Source organism: Solea senegalensis, linkage group LG8, assembly GCF_019176455.1.
Source record: "Solea senegalensis isolate Sse05_10M linkage group LG8, IFAPA_SoseM_1, whole genome shotgun sequence".
In the NCBI taxonomy this organism is placed as follows: domain Eukaryota; kingdom Metazoa; phylum Chordata; class Actinopteri; order Pleuronectiformes; family Soleidae; genus Solea; species Solea senegalensis.
Window position 1 is genome coordinate 8,534,156 of NC_058028.1, and position 19,980 is coordinate 8,554,135.

A 19,980-nucleotide genomic window follows, 5' to 3' on the forward strand; every position below is an offset into this window, starting at 1 on the left:
CCTTTTATGGTTTGCCAGTGGCAAATCACTTGGTTAAATCTGGGCCCTTACTTTTTTTTTTTTGTGGGGGGAGAATGGAAGAGAGCAAACTTTCCTCGAGTTGGGCAGTTGGTACCGTGGGGCGAGCACATGCTTTCTGTGGCTGCCAGGAAAGGCAGCCCAGACTAGGAGATGAAAGGATCACATCCGTTCTGAAGGGGACAGAGTGTCTAATCCCCCCCTCCAGCCCCTGGATACTCAGTCCCTTAAGCTGTCCCATTTTCTCCCTCCAGGAACAAATAACTCTTTCCCATTTACAACAACTTTCATAGGATTACAAAGTAGATCTCTTTGCATACCATGGAGACGGGAAAACACAATGTGAATCTGGACGACGAAATACTGGGAGACTAGCTTGAGCTCCAAAATGTCATCTGTAAACTTTAAGATTTGAAAGACTTTATTTATTTATTTATTTTTCCTTATGCGGCATTTGCTGATGTGAAACTTGCTGCATTTAGTTTGGTTTATTTAAGTGTTACGTGGGGGACAGTTTTTTTTTGTTTTTAAGGAAACAGTTTCTAGGGCTTTTTTTGTCAGGTAAGGTGATTTTTATTGTGCCCGTTAGAAGCAATAAAATGGAGCAAGTCAATATTGGAAAAAACAAAATAAAAAAAACAGGGCCACTGTCACAGGGAAGCAGCAGTGGCAAAACACCAAGAAGGACACAGACACTTTTCCTCCGAGATGGTGTTAAATATACAGGGTGAATGCTATTCTTGTCATTGTTTTGGATAAAAAAATATAAAATGATGTTAGTGCCATGAATCAAGTCATAATTGGGTCTTTGGGCCAAGATAATAACATAGATTTCATCACTATTACACTGTGCATTATTTTACAAACATCACAATGACAAATTTAAGGCAAAAAAAAGGGTCAGTTTTAGTAAGTATGATAAAATTGCACTTACTTTCGTCCTTTCCTTTCCGATCAGGTATTTCCAAGCCTGTGTTGCCTAGAGGCGGCAAGCTCAGGTCAGTGGGAAAGGGTAGGCCACTTGTATTGTCCTCTGACAGCTGGTACATCTGTCTTTGCATGGGTTGCAGGTGCCAGTTCAATCCAAAAAGATGCATGGCTGGAAAAATAAAGAACGCATCAATAATAAGTATAATTTAAATGTATTGTATGCAAGCAACGAAAAACAAATGAAACAGAAACTAACACCACAAACTTTCCAGTGACTGTGTTTCTTTTTTTGGATGGGGGGGGCAAAACGCAAGTGTAGTTATCCAAAACTGACAGCTGTGATATGGGGAATGTTAATTCCAAAGGGTAATGAACAATACATGGTTTAATATTTAATAGCCTTTTTTCTTCTAAAGTGCTGAGGAGTGCAATCAAAGGATGAATGACCCCATGGGACGACATCTGTCTCATTACACCAGCACTGGCACTGTTGCCCTGTCATTTTTCTTTCATTTCCCTTACAAAACTACGGGACAAAAGGATAAAAAAAATAAACACATCAGTAGGGTGACACCAGGGCTGCTTCCATGTGAACTCTGTGGATGAGGCATGCTGATATTTTACAAGGTCGACAAAAGAAATGTCCTCTGGAACAATGGTAGTGGAGAGCGGGACGGAGTAGGAGGGGCTGACCATGACAGATCACCAATAAGAGAATGGACAAGATGAGCTTAGCAAGGCAAAAGCCACCATGGAAGTCAACAGTCAGCAGAAAAGACCCAGGAACTCAATACAGCTATTTTATTGGTTTGCTGGTTCTCTTAAGCTCCTAAAGTGCATAACCACACAATTCAATTTCAAGGTGTGAAATTATCTCGAGCGAGGTGTCAATCCAGTCCAGTCATCTCAAGGCTCTTCTCTTCAAACACATTTTTATTCCTTTCTTGTCTCACTTTTAGAGCATGAACCGGTTCAATGACAGAATGACTGTGTTTGCCTGTTCAACATTTTCCTAAGCACTTGATTTTCAAGTGAGTTACAGAATTAGACATTATAATTAATGTTGGCAAAAGTGGGTTTGTGCAGCTGGGTCCTGTGCTGAACTCTAGATAAAAAAAAAAGATCTGGATTCCACTGATTGATTTGCACATTTTGTTTGATTTGACATGAGAGTGGACATTATTTTATTGTTTATCCAAATCTATAAGAATAAGAGGTTTCTTTTCTGGACTATGAATGTGAAAAGTAGAGCTATCAAAATAGAGGAATTGCCATCAAACACAGATGGAACTAGAAAGGCACCGAGTAAACAGCATACTGATCAAGTGGTGGAGAACATACCTCTGCCAAGGCCCAACAGTGTGCATATTTTTCAAGCAAGCCTTATAGCTATGCCAACAAGACAATGCAGACCATGAAAACCTTGGGTCCATTTGTGGATGATTAATAGGCTGATAAAAACCCAAAGAAAATAAATTGTACACGCGCAAGTTTTCCGACAATGTCGTAAAATGCCAAGAAAAAAAATATGACAAGACAAAAGTTCTGACCGTCCCCCTCCCCCCCCCGCTTATCTGGATCTGCAAACTTAATTTATTGGGATCTTCCTCAACCTGTACCCCCGTCCCTCCACAAAGTTTTATGAAAATTTGTTAGGTAATCATGCAACTTAACGACCCAACAAACAGACACGGGTGAAATCATCACCTCCTTGGCTGCGGTAATAAAGAACACACCATGTCTGCTTTTTCCCCCCACAGTGTATAGAGTCAGCGAAACATAAAAAAAAAATAGTTTTATCAATCTGATTGTGTACAACGTGTTCAAAGAATACCTAATTTTTTAATAATGCACTCACTGGATAAACAAGGCCACATGTCGACTGAAATATTTATTTTTGGATTAAAATATAGGAGGCGATTGTTTGGTCTGTGAAAGGAAACGATTGTAAAATGATCAAAGTGAATCCGTGACACCAGCATCCGTTTCATGTCTATCCATTTCCTGTGGCTCTGGTTGTTTGTCGTTTCGTAAGCTTCTGAGAGAGAAAAAAAATAAACTTCCCTTTGATTTGTAGCTTTACATCGACTGGTGAAATGGAAGACGAGTTTGCGTATGTTTCTGGCAGAACCGTCGCAAAGTCACCATGCAGGGTGTTGTTCCAAGTGTCCTAGTAATCACTTCTTTGTGAGCCTTGCTCCTCATCCCATCTGTCCCCAAAGGCGTCTAATGGAAAATGGCTGGAAAGGCCTCCCCCCCCCTCTTTAAAGATTTACTTCAGCGCCTTCTTGGTATCTGTGATATGCAGAGCATTGGACCGGAGCCAGCGAGGGGCCTCCTGGTTTTGTTTTGCTTACTTTTCAAACTTTGCAAACACGACGCAACGGCACTCGAAAAGCTGCGGTGGCGATTGGGCTGCAAAATGAAGACAGGTTGCAGAAATAACGAGGTACTTCTAATGAGACGGCCACTGGCAGAGACAACACCGACCTGTCAAGATTACTGCACTTCGTAGCATCACCCATTTTGTCCTGAGCACATGTTGTGCCATCCTTTTGCTCATCTCTTGGCAGCATTTTGGGTCACGCCATGTGCCAATTAGGAAACAGAGGTACTGTAGTCGGAGACTTCGCAGCCAATCTGAAGAAGTCAGTGCTTATTGCTGTGGGTCTTCCGCCAGCATTCCTGTGCTTCCATCCTCTGATCTGAAGAGCACTTTCCAACTAGTGCAGACTTCAAGGTAAGCCATGATGAGAAGGTTTTTTTTGTTCTTTTTTTTTATCTTAGTGGCTGAAATCATCACATTATATTGAAGCTATCTGCAGGTATTTGAAGAAAAACACTGAGAAGAACATATGCTCACGTGCGACAAATGCTTAATACATATGGGTAACTGATCTATTTTCATCATGCTGTCACTATGGTGTAATTTACACCTTTAACCTGAATGGTCATGTTATTGAGAAATTTAATGTTATAGTTCCAGATACATAACTGCAAAAGGTACACTTAGTTCTACCACACTGTTACTTCATCACTGCAACACTGTTTTATTACAAAATAAAGCTTTGAAAGACAGTTCTATACAGCCAGTATTGCAGTAATGCTGCAGCTATGTCACTATATCACTTTAGGCAAGGCCCTATTTGTGCCACAGAGCCACGGATGGAAAGCATTTTGCTTTTCGAAACAGAAGTGTACAAAGGAAAGAAGAGCCACATCCTTTCTGGTATTCAGAGGCCACCGTAGTTCTCTGATGTGCTTGGGAGATGAAGGAGTGACTCCTCCTAGTTCACAACTTCTCTGGACCATTTAAAGTAGGGATATGTAAAATATGTTTGGCATGATTGATCAATAATTCCTTGATAACCTTTCAACTACAGACACTGCAGAACTAGGGATGCGCCAATACCACTTTTTTCTTACAAGTACGATTACTTAAATTTGATCCCTTGCTGTTACTAAGTACTTAATTATACAATTACGTTGAATCAATTCATTATGACTGTGAACAAAACATGAGATACTATCGCCACATTTACAGTCACCTCCAAAAATTATTGGAAGAGTGAGGCCAATTCCTTCAAATTTGTTGTTGGGTTTGACAGCATAAGATGAATTCAGTGTTTCAGCTTTTGTTTCCAGGTAATTACATCGAGATATGTTAAATGTTGACGATAGTTTGGACTTGAATTAAATGTATATGAATGATACTTAATATAAAGTGGCAAGTCTTTAGCTGTACATCATGTTGGTTCTTTCATCGAACGACTTGAAGGGTTCCCACAGACCAGCCAGCAATTTGTGGCGTGGAGAGCGAGCATGGTGCACGAGACCATAAATTAACGATCTTCAGCAATTGCATACTGCAACAAAAACTTCATTTCCAAAAGAAATGTTCACATGCGTGCATCATGGCATGTGACTGCAGCGCTTGCCGTAAATACTGGACACTATATTGGACTTAAGGACATCACTGCATGAAGAGAAGAGATCAATTTTTTTGTACTTCAGTGACCTTTGGTCTTCAGATATGGGGAATATTGATTTAACATTCAGGGCAAAAGCAGTGGAGTATTCCCTCAAATATTCTTTAGCATTTTTTTGTAATTTAGAGCACTGTCAGTATTGATGAATCTGGCAAATATCACGCTGGGCTTTATGACCAGTCAACTCAAACAAAGCTGTGATATTTTGAACTACAGACATACATCAAATGTGTTTTGCGGGGTCCTTTTCTGGACTGAGTGATGATGACGGTGGCGTGAAATATTTTTTTGTGTCTCACCCTTTTTTTGTTCTTGGCAAGATACCCCGAGTAAATGGAAGTGACCACAAGAGGATACCGATGACCTCCAAATGAGGAACGTACAGTACAATAAATGTGCTGATGAGCGAGGAAGCGCCGACAGAAAAGTGCCATCTTAAACCCTTGACCCCCTTCAAAATGTGTCCGTTTACAAAGCTGTGACAAACCAAAGCATGCTGCAAGTCAAAACATCTGTCATGAGGCATAATTGGGTTCATTAGCCATCTCACCCCGAATTCCCAATTAGAGGCTTCAATAATTAATTGTGCTTCAAATTAAATGTATTTTCTCATCAGCCTCTAATTAAATATGGCCCTTGTTCTTGATTGGAAACTCTCAGTCTTAGGGTGAGGTTCGGTCTCCAGCATGTTTACATGTGGTGCATCGGGACATGGTCTGAGTTCTGCAGGGTATAATTACGCCGTCTGATTAAGCACAATCAGGCCAATGGTGCTCTCTGGCTTTAGGCCAGGTCACAAGGCGTAAACAGTGGATTGGTACTGTATCTCTTCTTCTACAGCCAAAACCACACAACAGATGCCAAATAAAGAAAAAAAAATATCTGGACGCACAAGTATTAATGATTCGAGCGGTGAACCAGCTGATTCCGAGTTTCAAAGGAAAATTACTCAGATGACACACACACACACGCAAAAAAAAATAAAATAAAAATCTGATTTTAGTTTGTCTGGCCTGAGGCAGGAGCGATAGCTTTCACAATTTTCAGGGCATAATACATATCTGTAACACATGTTCTCGATGAAAATTTAATTTATCTCACTGATGAAGGCCACCACAGAAGGAGATGGCTGTTCTTTCATTGACTTCATGCAAATGAAGTGCACCAAAACTTTGCTGCGTGAGAGTGAATTCAGTGGCGAAACCATTTATATGTTAAACAGGTATCCAATGCCAATCAGACATTTATCATATGGTGAAATATATGAAATGGAAGTGTGTGTGTATCACCTCCTTATTTGAAATGGTAACACTGGACCAGGCCGAACGTTTATCACGAGAATAAAAAGTGGGACTCTCTTATCCTGCAATGTTTCAATTCCAACCTAAAGCCAACTGTTTTTGGTATTTTATCTGACTTCTCTCCATTCTATCCGCATAGAAATGTTTTATTCTTTTGTGTTTTTAATTGGTATTTTCATCCTTTGGTTTATGTTTCATTAATTATTTTTGAGACTATGTGATTTTAATGCAGTGTGTCTGTATATGCTTTTATTTTGTAAAGCACTTTGATCACCTGTGGGTTGTTGTAAAGGGCTATGGGAATAAAGTACATTACATTAGCAGTAGTGGTTTTGGCTGGTGGTCAAGAGGATGAAATGCCAGAATATTCACGTTTGTATGAATAATAATAACAATAATAATAATAAACCTAAATTTACAGCTTTTGACAATAATCAATATTATCAACAAATGAATATCAAATATCTAATTCCACAACCCAGGAAATGACTTCCTATTGTACAGGTATTAGTGTTTTTCATTAAATTAAATAGCTAACTAGTATGAATTTCCAGAAAGTTGGAGCAACGTGACTTACTCCCTGGTAGGATTCCAAGATAGCTGCCACTTGATTACTCTTCTCTACTTTTACTGTTAACTGCACCTTTTACCGTCTCATTTGTTTCACATTAAGTCGTCCAGTTCAATTCTTATCCATGAACATGTTACAACACTGTTTTTGTTTATGTGTGTGCAAAACAGCATACGTGGCCATAAGAGAAACCGACTTCTCAAATGAACATGGTCAAATTCTGAAACTCCAATTTAAATAGAACACACTATTATCACTTTAACAGACTCATCTAAAATGTTAACTCTGATGCTACCTATATGTTAAATGAGGTGAAGGTGCCGGGAGGATCTGATGTCGGACTCAAGGACTCAAAACAAGTCCAAGATCATGTTGGATGTGCAATGAGTGAAAATCATCAGTAACCATTCATAATCTAGCAGTGGAGTGCAAGGTTATCGTTATTATGAATATGCTTAATTAATATAGAGGAAACTCTGAGTAATCCCATATCATCAGCACTAAATCAATCCCCATGTGATTTATTAAGGCTTCTGTATCTCTGAACCTGTTGGTATGTGACCTCTGATGACCCCAAATACTCACTCTGGCAGAAATCAACTTCATATTTTCAGTATACTTCCTAATAATAACCACAACAACCACTGCCAGCACTGATTGATTTATCAATAGTGACTCAACCTACAGGCACTTTAAAATGTTCTTGGGAGGGGGTTTTGGGAAGAAACTATTACCTGCAGATTTACACATTTTCTTTTTTTTCTCTCTTTTCTATTGTATTGTCTTCTTGAAATGCTTACTTAGGGAATGATAACACGTTTTCGGTCCTTTGCCCCCCATCTTTAAACAACTACACCTTTAATAACACGGTCGTGCTCATGCATTTACCACCACCTTGCCATAACCAGTCACATAAAAAATAACTGTGTTACAAATATTCTGACCACAAAAAGGAAAACAGCCCTGGACATTATCTTTTTTTCTTCTTTCTTTGGTCCCATGACAACAACTTCCCTCTTTACAGCGTGTGGCCTGTGCTTAGAAGACTTCTTGTCCCATCCATACCAACATCACAGCCTTGAGCGTCTCCATATACTAATATCAACAAAACAATGCTCAACAAAAAGGCCCACATTTTTACAGTTATAGCTCAGTAAAGCATTCATGTGAAATCTAGAGTTTTTGGATCTTATTGGATTTACATTTCAAGATTCAGATTAAGATCAATCACACACAGTACAATGTGCAGTGAAATTTCTTGTTCCTCCTGCCAAGAGAATACAAATTAAGATTTAATATTAAGTAAAGAAAGTAAAAATCTTAGCACAATAATTACACACAATCAAAATGCCTCGTTACGAAGTGTCCAGTGTATAAAAATTTAAGTGTATGTACAATATTAACATTAACATAAAATACGAACATCCAGTGCAGGTGTGTGGGATAATCACAAATAGGGTGACTTAAACAATATTGGAATGACATCACTAGTTTTTTTTCAATAATCGTTATTCACCAGTATGAGACAGATAGCGATGCTGAATATCATTCTCTTGAGGAATAACAACACAAAGAGCATCTTGATTGCATAATTTAGATACCAGGGCTGCACAGGAATGAAAAAAAAAAAAGTATATTCTACATGTGCAGACTTCTCCTGTACAATGGCTGATGCAATTTTTTTTTAATTCATTCCCTATCTGATTTACTCAGATGAGCCTGGATTACGCATCCCTGCATATTCAGTCAACCAAAGTCTATGAATGATAATGTTATTTTGGATAGGTAAGAAGAGAAGTCAATCCACGCGACCCTATACGCTCACACCACATAAAAGAGTGAGCAGATTGAACACGACTGAAATGGATGACGGGGAAAACACAATAGAGTGAGGACTCAACCTGTTACTGCAGTTAAGTGAGGGGCAAGGGCTGGGGGTGGACGGGCAGAGGTGACCGTCCTGGTGTGTGCGCGAGCATTGGAGGTGACTCACCAATGAAGTAGGCCAACAGGAACAGCAGTGTTACTGAGATGAGGATGGCACTGAGAGCAGCACACTTCCAGTTGCAGTGCTTATACGGTTTCTTCAGGCTGAAGGCAGGTCGGGAGAAGGTGTTGCGAGGCAGAGGGCGTGGGGGAGGTGAGTACACCGTGCTGGAGGTCAAAGGGTATCCTGGTGATGTTGTGCAATACATTGGTGATGTTCCACCTGGCTTGAACAGAAAGTGCCTGGGGAAGAAACACATTTTTTTCCTCTTAGTCTGAATAGAAACTGCAGGGATATTTGTCTACATACTACTGCAGATTACTGTCTAAGTGCAGTCCCATCCACTGGTAAAGTATTTCTGCCTTCAATCGCTTTCAATACTGTCACCACAGATACGCTCCTGCTTATTAGTAAGAAGACTAAAGCATACTGGGTTTTGCTCATTCGAAGCTGTGAATCAATATTAAATCCAATTTATAGGACTAGTGACCGCAGCTGTCTCTTGTTTATTATGTATTCATGCCAGCCTGGTGAAGAGTAATTCCCCGTGACTATGTGTCAAGGTTGTCCAGAGGAGAGATACGGTATATAAGATTGCGACGTTGGAGTCGAACAGATTTATTTGCCCTTGAAGAACATGGCTGGCTATCTCAGAAAACATGTGTCGAGCTGCATGTCCAAGTGCGTATGATCAGCCCATCAGAGAGTCAGCGGCGGCGGCAGCACGGTTGTCAGGGCCGCTCGACTGACAAGTTTACAAGACACTCTCAAGCGACAGTGACAAGATCGTGATGGAACGTCGCATTACAATGTATGATGGGAAAATGTCACTGGTTCATTTTTTATTGATAAATATCAGGACAGATCTCTGGCATGTTCTGTTCTAGCGGCGAGCGATAACTGCGTTCCATAAAGCGGTCATGTTTAACATTCATCAACAGCGTTGTAGCCCAACAATATGACTTATTGCAAATTGGTAGTTGTACTAAACAGGGATGGGACACATTCTAGTACTGCAGGAGACATGCAGTACACTGGTGATTGACAGTTTTCTAAAACAGAGGACGTTTGATGGGGTAACACATGCACAATTCATGGCAAAGCAGGTTGTGGACAAGATAGCAGACGTGCAACATACCCGTCCGTGTACGAGGCATCATGGCGTGCTGATGCCAGAATGTCCATCTCAATGAGGTTGTCCTGTAAAGTCTCTAGGAATGTCTGCTTTGCTATGTTTCTACACACAGGTGGAAAGATGGATATGAAGCTAGTATGAGATGTACATGCAAGAAAACACAGAAATGCCAATACAGTACAAGGTATGCAGAGGTGTAGTGCTACTTGTGTGCACCCATGACAAATATTAACGTGGCAGCAAAATAAAATTTATTTTGCCATCTTGAGTAGATTTTGTTCATTTTCACCCTGTTATCTTCGGCTATTAATGTTGACAAGGTAGATGAAAGTACTGCTAGATCTGTCATTCTTCTTCATATTTCATACCGCAAATGTCAATACGACCACTTTGACCGTATTTTCTGCTGGCTTTGATGTTCAAACGCTTGAATAACTGAATACGATTTTAACCAGATTATTCAAAAGATTCTTTTTCCTCAAAAGAAAGGGGGACATGTCGTCATTTCAGAGCACACACACCAGCACAACACCTCTGTGTGATTATCACCAGGCAACAACATCAATAACTGACAAATGGAGATCAAGACAGACAGTGTGGAAAAAGAAACCAGGGCCCTTATGGAACTACTTCTACAAAAGTGTGAGACAAATAACATCTAGCTCTCTTGTTCCCCTCGTGTTGGGCTCTGCCATACCTTGTGTTGTACGAGCCCTGCCCTTCTCTGCAAGCGTCTTGCTCTTCTCTGATAAACATTAGAGTATTCTGGCTCCTTTGAGGTTGTGATTGAAAGAAAACAATGCATCACTTACAAGTAAGACCGTAGGCGTTTCCAATACGTATTTCCATGAAAAACAGATTTAATATCTTAATTTAAACTTTAATTGCAGATAAAAATTCTCCAGTAATGCACTCCCTCCTATGAGAACTCTGTTCCATAAGGAAACACTGCAGCAATGACATGGAGAGAACTATCCACATGCAGTGGGCAGGCTGAACATGTTCAGTGCTACAAGAGAAAAGGCTCGTTTTTTTTTTTGTTCTTTCTTTTTTTTTCGTCAATGCCACATCGAGGCCAGCAGTAAAGTCTGCTCATGGTCTCTCCCGCTTGTGTTCTGGGGGAAGTATGCAACTTTTAATGAAGAGAGAGATGTCTGACAGAAACTGTAAAGGAAAGTGGTGAGGCTGAATCAGACCGACCAACTGCTGGCATCTCTCCAGTGGCAGAGCAGGATCAAGACCAACCAGTGCAGAATTTATCAGGTCCATTAAATTTCATTAAAGTGACGAGAGAGGGCCATTGCAGTACTATTAACTAAGTAAAAGTGATATTTAATATTTCATGGCCTGTGTGGATATTACTAAGGCTTTCACTTTCATTACTGACTTTAGTAGTTATAGTATATATTTTTTTTGAGGTAATAGATCATAGTGAATATACGTGGTTTTTAGCAACACTCCTGTCTGTTGCAGATCCACTCTCCTCACCATCTGTTATCCGCCCCAGAAGGGAATACCTGTGTGGGATTAACTAGGAGCTGGATGATGCATAATCATTCATTATCGCACTAACTGTCCTTCCACCGGATGAAATTGATGCTCGTTTTCCTGTTGACTGAACCGTCTCACAAAAACGGTGCGAACAGACAAAGAAGTCTGTTCGGGGGCTGGTTATTCAGCCATGCCAACTTAACATCACTGAGTCTCCGCAAGGGGATTCATCAACTGTGCAAGAATCATGTCAAACACAATAGCTAATCTACGTTGATTTGCGAAGAAAATTTACACGTTCTTATTTTATCAAGAAAGTGTGCTGCATTATGATATTAACGTTTATCTGGATATGAAATGAACTACATTTGGATTTGGCTGTAACAATAAATCGCTTAATATATTAGTAATCGACTAATAAATTATTGGTTAACCATGTGAAATAAAAGTATAACTATATCAGTTTTGAGGACAAAGTTAAAGATACTTGAGTATGTTTTCACCATTTTTGTCAATTTTGCCAATCCAGTAACCTACAAAATATTTTTTTTTTAAATAGTTATAGCCTTATTGGCATATGAGATATGAAGCTCTGGTCCTTGAGGAAGACAGTATGAAGATTCTTAAATAAATCATAGTGATCACACTAAAAACAGTTTACTTTGCATTCACTCCAATTAAAACATGACAACTCACAATTAATGGTTGCCACAGCGTCTTAGCACACGCGCTGCCTTTTTCCAGTGGCTCAGCAGTCACACAAATAAGAGTGTCTTATAGAGAGGAAGGGATAGAAAAATTTACCACGCTACATGAAGCTCAAAGAAATGCTGACACACCTCGGTCTTAACACACAGTCAGAGTCTGAGCTGACCAGCAACACTGACGTCACACTGGAAGCTACTCGGCTAACAGCTTCACAGGAAGCCTGTACTATCCATCACTGTGCCACGGCACATTCACTGTGGAATTGTACATCCCCAAAACCACATATGGCAAAAAAAAAAAAAACTGAAAGTAATTAGTCAGAGCTGAGAGAGGAACTCTCTATTCATATTAAAGTAGGTGTGCAACAGCAGGCTTGCTAGCTCTATTCACTGTTTGGTTCCCCATCTCTGGCTTAAAGGAATAGCATTTAGCTTTGTATTACTAGAATAGGGATAGTATTTTTGAAAAATTGTGCTTCCCAACCTCAGTTTCCCCCTGAGTTGAGAAATATCTTCATTCTTTTCTTTGTTACGTACGCACCAGTGACACTTCTGTTAGCGTAACTGTTAGCAAAGATGGCGGACACTATTTACATTCTGGGAATGAGGTCCTGTCTCGAGTGGGTCTAAAATGTATGGAATTAGCGTTGCAGTTTCAAGCCTCAGACCAAGAGATATTTCTTGACTCAGGGAAACGGAGGTTGGGAAGCACAATTTTTCAAAATGACTACCCCTATTGTAGTAATGCAAAGCTAAATGCAAATGAGTGACGTATTCCTTTAAATATTCTTGAAAGAAATATGTTCATAATATCAAAAAACAGCTAAAACTGACACATATCTGTGTGTATATTGTACGCATGTAAGATTACATGGAGTGTCAAAAAAAGTGGATTGTTTTGAATATATTATAATAAATAAATCATGTGAATGACACATTTTTATCAAATTAGTTTTTTGTCAATGATGTTCTAACAATTTGCTCAGTAGGAGACTTGGACACATGAATAATTTGCTACTTTTACCAGAGGAATGGCGATTAGGAGGAGGGTTTAGATAATTTTGACCTTCTCTAGATTTAGACAGATACTGCCTTGGTTATAATAACTCTAATAAATCTACTTCACAAAAGGGGGCCTCCTATTGAGAAATGTGCGAGAGAAGTGAATGCTGATTAATATGAAATAAACAATATCAGGGCAGATATGGAGGAGCCATGATGAAGTCTAAATGTAATTTTGCCAGAACAGATTTACAACCGACGTGATTATAATTGCTCTGCTGTTTACACTCGAGACCCAGAAGCAGCAGTTTTCTCTTGTTTGCTACAAACTCATGTTCATCGCAAACGTAAGCCTTTGCCCTCAGCAGGGTTTTCCATGTTATTGCTCGACTACCTGTTAGCAGAGTGGCTTTTCAACATGGAGCGGGACAGCATGAAAAGCTGTGTTCAATGGCAGCGGGTCAAGCTCAGTCTTACAGGCGCCAACATCTCCATACATCACCGGGAGATGAGGGACACCCTACCTTGTTTCCAGGGGGATGTTGCTGTTGAGTAGCCAGTTGTCCTGCACACTGCCAGAGTCTGGACCACTGGCAGGACCCTCAGGAGGAATGGAGCTGTCTGTGGGCACGGGACTGGGGTTGCTCCGTGGTGTGTAGTTTCCCCTGTTCAAGGAGTTAATGGAGGCCGCATGGTGCTGATGATTGGGCGAGTGGGAGTGGGAGAGCGGTAGAGGAGGCGTCCGCAACCGAGAGTGGTTTTGAAAGGCTCCGTCTGAAAGGAGAAGAGGGAACTGTTAAAAAAAACGTGTTACAGACACTTGAAAATAAACAGAGCAACTTTTGAACCATTTGAATTGTCTTTTGAGGCACCACGAGAGACACACCGAGATAGTTCATCAGCACATAAAGAGATTATTTTTGAAGTGCTGCCTAACTCCCCAAGTATCAGCTCTCTGAATGATAATTGATAAGTTGTGGTTTCAACAGCAGCAGCATATTAATTTCTGCCAAAAGACTCTTTTGACTTAAGAGCTTCGAATCCCTTACGTGAATCAGTCTTTTTTTTTTTTAAAACAAAACAGTCGTTCCTCGGCTCATTATCTCTCCAAACCAGTCTCTATCAAAGTTCCCTGGCTGCCTCCCACAGAGACCCTTTGAATGTTTACTCAGATGAGATACTGGATCCCGTGTAAACACACAAACTGACTGCTGCATGAAACTGACCACTAAGTTTTTTAGACATTCATTCAGCCCAGGCAAGGCCATCCGAGTCTGTATAGTCCTTTAGAACAACAGTTTGTTTGACTCTTTGACCGTCGCCACAGCTCGGCTGAGGCAAATTTTGAAGATTTGATACTGAAAAGAAAGAACGGAGGCTATTTCTTGGCCATTAGTTCTGTGGTATTATCAGATTTGCAGTGGTCAGCGTAAGTGGAAGTGATTCCTGAGCTCTTATATCATTTTTCAGGCCAAACTTGCTCTTTTTTTATGTCTTTTACCAGCTTTGTTGTCACTTTTCACCAGAGGATTTAAAACTATTAGATATGAGGTGTAGAAGACCAGATTGTACCCAGAGGTCCTATATGCACTTTCTGATACTCGGTGCACTTCACAAGACAGAAGACCAATGTCCTTCTGCACTCTGAAGCCATTCATTTCCACATCTGCTAAGCCATTCATCAATCAATAAAGTGGCTTTACACCAAGTGAAAGAGTGTCTTTTCTTTATACCAGCAAGCCTCCTTTTATTTCACAGATATCCACAACACTAAATTGCCAATTTACAGCAGAGGGAGTGGAACACAGTCACACAGTGGACCTATTTTGTATAATCAGCTCCTTCATTAAAGCAACACCTACTCACGGCAGTGAACAATCGACAATCTTTGCGGATTTATTTGCAGGATCGGTGACATGAAGCCACAAACATTAACATGTTTCAATCCAACTAAATAAATAACCTATTGAGGCGCAAAGCTGTCTCTTTGCTGAGAACAAAGACGCATTACGGTTGAGCGCTGGAAGGCATTTTAGGGAGAATGGAAAGAGAGGCCCATTGTGTTTACAGGTAATGTGCTAACGAGTGGCTCAGCAAGAAAGGACAGGAAGAAAAAAAGAAATGCGTGTGACTATTAATCTTCAAGGAACTTAATCTCACCTGTGTGCCACCGTTTAATCTTGGTTTTTTTGTTTCTATTCTCCATTTAGGCTAGTTCTCTACCAGTGGTGGGTTAGTAACACATGACTAGTAAAGAGTAAAAGAGGGAGGAAAGAGGTATAAAAGCTATTTAGAAGTAATGGATAACTGAGTAAAGCAGTGAAGTAATATCATTTTCCAAAAACATGTCTGATGCAAACTATTATGAAAACAATTCCGTGTTATAAAATTCAAATACGTTGCTGCCTCAGAAATGACATGTGACGTAACTTATGTTTGCCCTTGTTGTTTGAAAGTCGACATGATGTCGTCATATGTGCGCATGTCACCAGTGAGTTTTTCCATTGAGCCTGTTCCTGCTGCTGTTATGGAATCATAGGCATAGTCTGAAGTCCTTAGATGCACACATGACTGATGCCTTAACGCTGCATATCCCCCAGTTTACAGCTGCTTTCACCCGGATCGAACACATTACAGCTTGCATACATTTCCTCTGATAAGCAGAGGTGCACATGAATTCCGAAGTTTAAAGAGAAAGGGGCACAATTAAACTAATCCTGTGGGTTGCAACAGAAACGTGATATAATGAGTCATAAAAAGTGAGTAATGAGTAATATTAATTTGGAGAGTAATGAGTAATACATTATATATTTTCTGGAGGAACAAGCCTGTTTACTACAATACGGCCAACACATTATAGGATGTACACGGGAACCGTTATTTCCTTTTGCTTTATATTAGTCATCTGTCGCACTGACAGATGGTTCCACACTTTTGCACAATCCTGCCCTCGTAATTAGCCGAGACACGGAGAGAGGAAGGGAGGTGCACCATCGCCGTGATGAACAGTAGGGCTGGTGTGTGGTAAAAACCATGCAGTAGTTGTTGTTGATGGCCTCCCTCCTTCTCGGTAATGTACCTGATCCCGAAAGCCATTAATAAGGTTATGCTAATTTGATACGGGGGACAGTGCAGAGGAAAAATATCACAGAGCTAAATGCATCACTGGTCTGGAAAGCATCTACAGCCTGGTAAACAAATACCTCACCACCTATGATGCTTTAGCAAATGTGGGCCGACACCTAATTCAGATTAGAGTCGAAATGTTGTCTAGTGCTTACGGCCGGGAATCGATAAATATTAATCAATGCACCATAAGCTTAGGTTATCATTTAATGCAAGTCCACTATATGTGCTTGCAACGCACTGTCCTTGTTATTTGTTGAGTGTGCCATGCAGTAAAAAAAACATAGCAAAGGCTAGTTTTGTAATTTGAGGAAAAAGTAGGTACATCCTGCACTCATAAGATATTTATATATTTTAAATTCACTTCAATTTAATTTAAAGTAGCTCTCACTGATATGTTTTCTAATATCTAGTGTGTAGATTTGAATTGTTTTGTTAGCCACATTTGTTTTTGGGATCTGAAGCCAAAATGTGTGTCAACATATCATTTTAGATGAATTAATATTACACATCTTATTCTACCGACTGAAGAGAATGTCTTCGTTACTCACAGAGCTGCACAAATATCACATATCAAATATATTCTCTTTTTTAAATAAAGATGAGAATAATGATGTACATTTCCTGTCAAAATAATCACAATTAGATATTTATTCAAAATCGTTCAGCCCTACGTCCGACACGAGAATAAAACCGAACAATGCCGAACTGTAGATCTGTAAATCTCAATATTTAACAGAGGAGTCTGGTGTATTTAGGGACAGCTATTTTAATTCTGCGTTCCGGTCACGCAGTGTTCAAGTAGTGAACTAATCTTTTTAAGATTTGAACACATGCTGTACAGTCTTGCATAGAGACGATGCTAATCTCATTCACTCTACTTGCCTAATTATTTGCATATAAGCATCACTATTGTAACATTAAGTTTCTACATGACACATGACGACATGCATGTGTGTGTGTGTGTGTGTCCTTCTCCAACCACTTATCCCCCAACAGCCATGTGAGTCATTAAGGTTTTTTTGAAAAATAAGAGCGTTTATGAGACAAAGAACCCGGGCAACGCGACCCCCACAGATGTGATGATTCAGCAACCATTACTCACAACCAACCGAAGGACAGGGGAGAAAAATAAATGGTTTTCTATTGACCTGCTTTACACAAATGAAACGGGTGGAAAAAAAAAAGGAGGATATTAATTTGTTATAAGAGAGACAGGAAAAGGGGGCTCCACTACAAAAGCCAAACTTTCACATGGCATTCAAAAAACAGAAGCCTATAGATTCCCATTCACTCTGGAATGCACTTTTTCATTTTTCTTTTGCCAACAGATGTATGCACTGCTTGAGACCTCCTGATGCTATTCTAGACAAGTAATTAAGGCAAATCCACTTCATTAGCCAGGACACCCACCACCCCACACCCACCCCATCCTGAGAGACATCAGGAATGCCTGTCTAATGGTAAGATGATACAATTTCCGTCGCGCAAATGATATAAAAACTGCAGGATAAAAATGGAAATGAATGGAGACTTGCCAGCATGTTCATAAACAAAAAAACAACAAAAAAATTATTTTCAGCGCTTATTCAATCAAACCGGTGCAAATTGAATTTTACAAGATACCTATTTTCGATCGTCATAAAGTAAAATGAAAAATAATAACACAAAAAAAGTGAAATATCTTTTAAAATAACTTTTAAGGACAGTACTTTTTGTTGATTCCAAGAGAGCAATCAAAAATGTAGGCCATCAGTTTTCCAAGAACACACATTGTTTAATCCTTTGTTTCTCAAAAATAATAATAAAAAAGTGCGTTTATTATGTGACTGTTAATTATAAGCACCAGAAACATTGACAGAACTGTCCAACTTTAACAGGTGCTGTACTCTAACAGCTTTCTAAAATACATAAAAATATGTGTAATACGTATGTATGTTTTAATACATGTGTGACACACTGTTCTGGGTTGGGAAACAAAGTTATTGGAAGATAACTCATAATTAGAAATAGATAGAAATAGAAGCAGTCATTCATAACATTACAAGAGTAAAAAAATGGCCAGCGTTATACAATCATTCAGTTATATAACATCACGCCCAAATGCTCTCGTCACGATTTACATTGTGAATTGGGTCACGACGAGTTGTCGTCATTACAGAGTGGATCCCCCAGACAAAAAGGTTTTTGGGGAAAGACTGCTGTATTCATCCAAAGACGCAGACACAAATAAGCAAATCCCATGATGTAAATAATTGAAAGCGTCATCAATAATTTAATGAATCAGATTCACTTCGGGGACTGCCATGCTGGTACAACGTGCTTACAGTAGTTTGTCAGTTTGACCAACAACACCCACTCTAGCCGACAGCTTTTCATAAGTAAAATGTACTTTGTGTTATTAGTTTTTCTGTAACATTCTCTTTCTGAACAGAAAACACCATCTCATTTTTTTCCCCCCTCGGTTTTTTTGAGTGTGACTAGACACACAAATAAGTCAGAGCCACTGACACGTCTGTAACGATGCCTCTCTACAGCAAATTGGTACATATATAAACTTGTAGATCGACTGGCGTACTGTATGTCTCACTTCACTGTAGTCATGGAAACAGTTCAATTTCCTATACTGCAGCTGTTACATAGGGGATTAGCCTTTGACATTTAATTCGATACTTAGCCACCAGATGGACACAATCAATGTTGAAAAATGTTGAGAACGGTAATGGCGCAGTCCTGGAACGGTTATCTAACACTGTGCCACTGACAAAAAAATAGTAGATGCATATCTCACAATTTGTTTTACAACCTTCAGAAAAAAAAACACATTCACACATGCATGGGAAATACTTGTGGCGGCACAATTAGAGTGGTCTCTGCCTTCGTTTGTGCAGTATCCATGGAGAAAGGTGTGTTTCCGAACAAGGACACTGGCGAACATCACAGAGCACCAATGGTCACGCGCGATGAAATAAGGTCACATGACGTGCCGCGGACACCTGATCAACGCAGTGAGGTGTGAGCCATTCGATGCAGAAATTCATCAAGAGCTATCCACTGCCCGGATAAATCATTAAATCTTGCTTACTGCTATACCGCCTATGGCTAATCATGAGAGCAAAAAAATTTCCAGTTGAGCAGCATTTGTCCATGAAAATACAAATGGAATTTGTCATGAAGGCAGTGAGAGCTGCTTTCTCTCGCTCTCTCCTTGCTCCCTGAAGCGGCTCCTCTCTGCTGGCCCTGATGTTTCCTGCACCATTAGAAAAGTCTGAAGGGAAGAGCCATAAGGGAATAGTAGCTGTCTTTCCTGTGCTCATTTCAGAGGTAACAGGTACCACCGACAACACTCGGTTCTCTCAATGGGAATAATCAGAAGACCTGGAATCCGAATCTGAGTTCACCTTTGTTATAGAGGAGAAAATAATCAGGCCGTAAAAAAAAAATCAGGCCGTCGTATGATGCATGCAGGTAGAAGAGAACCATTCATTCTCATTTGGTAGTACGAGCGGCTCAAATAACTATTATTTTCTTTATAGATTCATCTTTTCACTTTTTTTTCCTTATTGATTTATTGAACTGTTGTTTGGTGCGTACAAATGTCAAAGTCTGTGTTTCCCCGATACCTTAAAATACAACATCCTTTAAAAGTCTGGTTTTCTTCAAAAGCCGAGGTTGCAGAGGAGCAAAGAAACGAATCAAGCTTCGATCTTTCACATGTTAATT

General features: G+C 39.8%; 1 protein-coding gene across 8 annotated transcripts in view; it reads right to left on the minus strand.

Moving 5' to 3' along the window:
* The window catches only part of tenm4 (teneurin transmembrane protein 4), a 168,465-nt gene that overhangs the window by 78,037 nt on the left and 70,448 nt on the right, over positions 1–19,980 (minus strand). For 6 of the 8 annotated variants that reach the window (XM_044031682.1, XM_044031681.1, XM_044031680.1 and 3 more), the window contains 5 exons: positions 13,656–13,905; positions 10,629–10,703; positions 9,935–10,033; positions 8,803–9,038; positions 953–1,117 (listed from right to left, as the gene is read on the minus strand). In XM_044031682.1, coding sequence (XP_043887617.1) covers positions 953–1,117; positions 8,803–9,038; positions 9,935–10,033; positions 10,629–10,703; positions 13,656–13,905 — 825 coding nt within the window. The remainder of the gene's footprint in view (positions 1–952; positions 1,118–8,802; positions 9,039–9,934; positions 10,034–10,628; positions 10,704–13,655; positions 13,906–19,980) is intronic. The other 2 variants (XM_044031683.1, XM_044031684.1) reach the window with 2 other exon arrangements.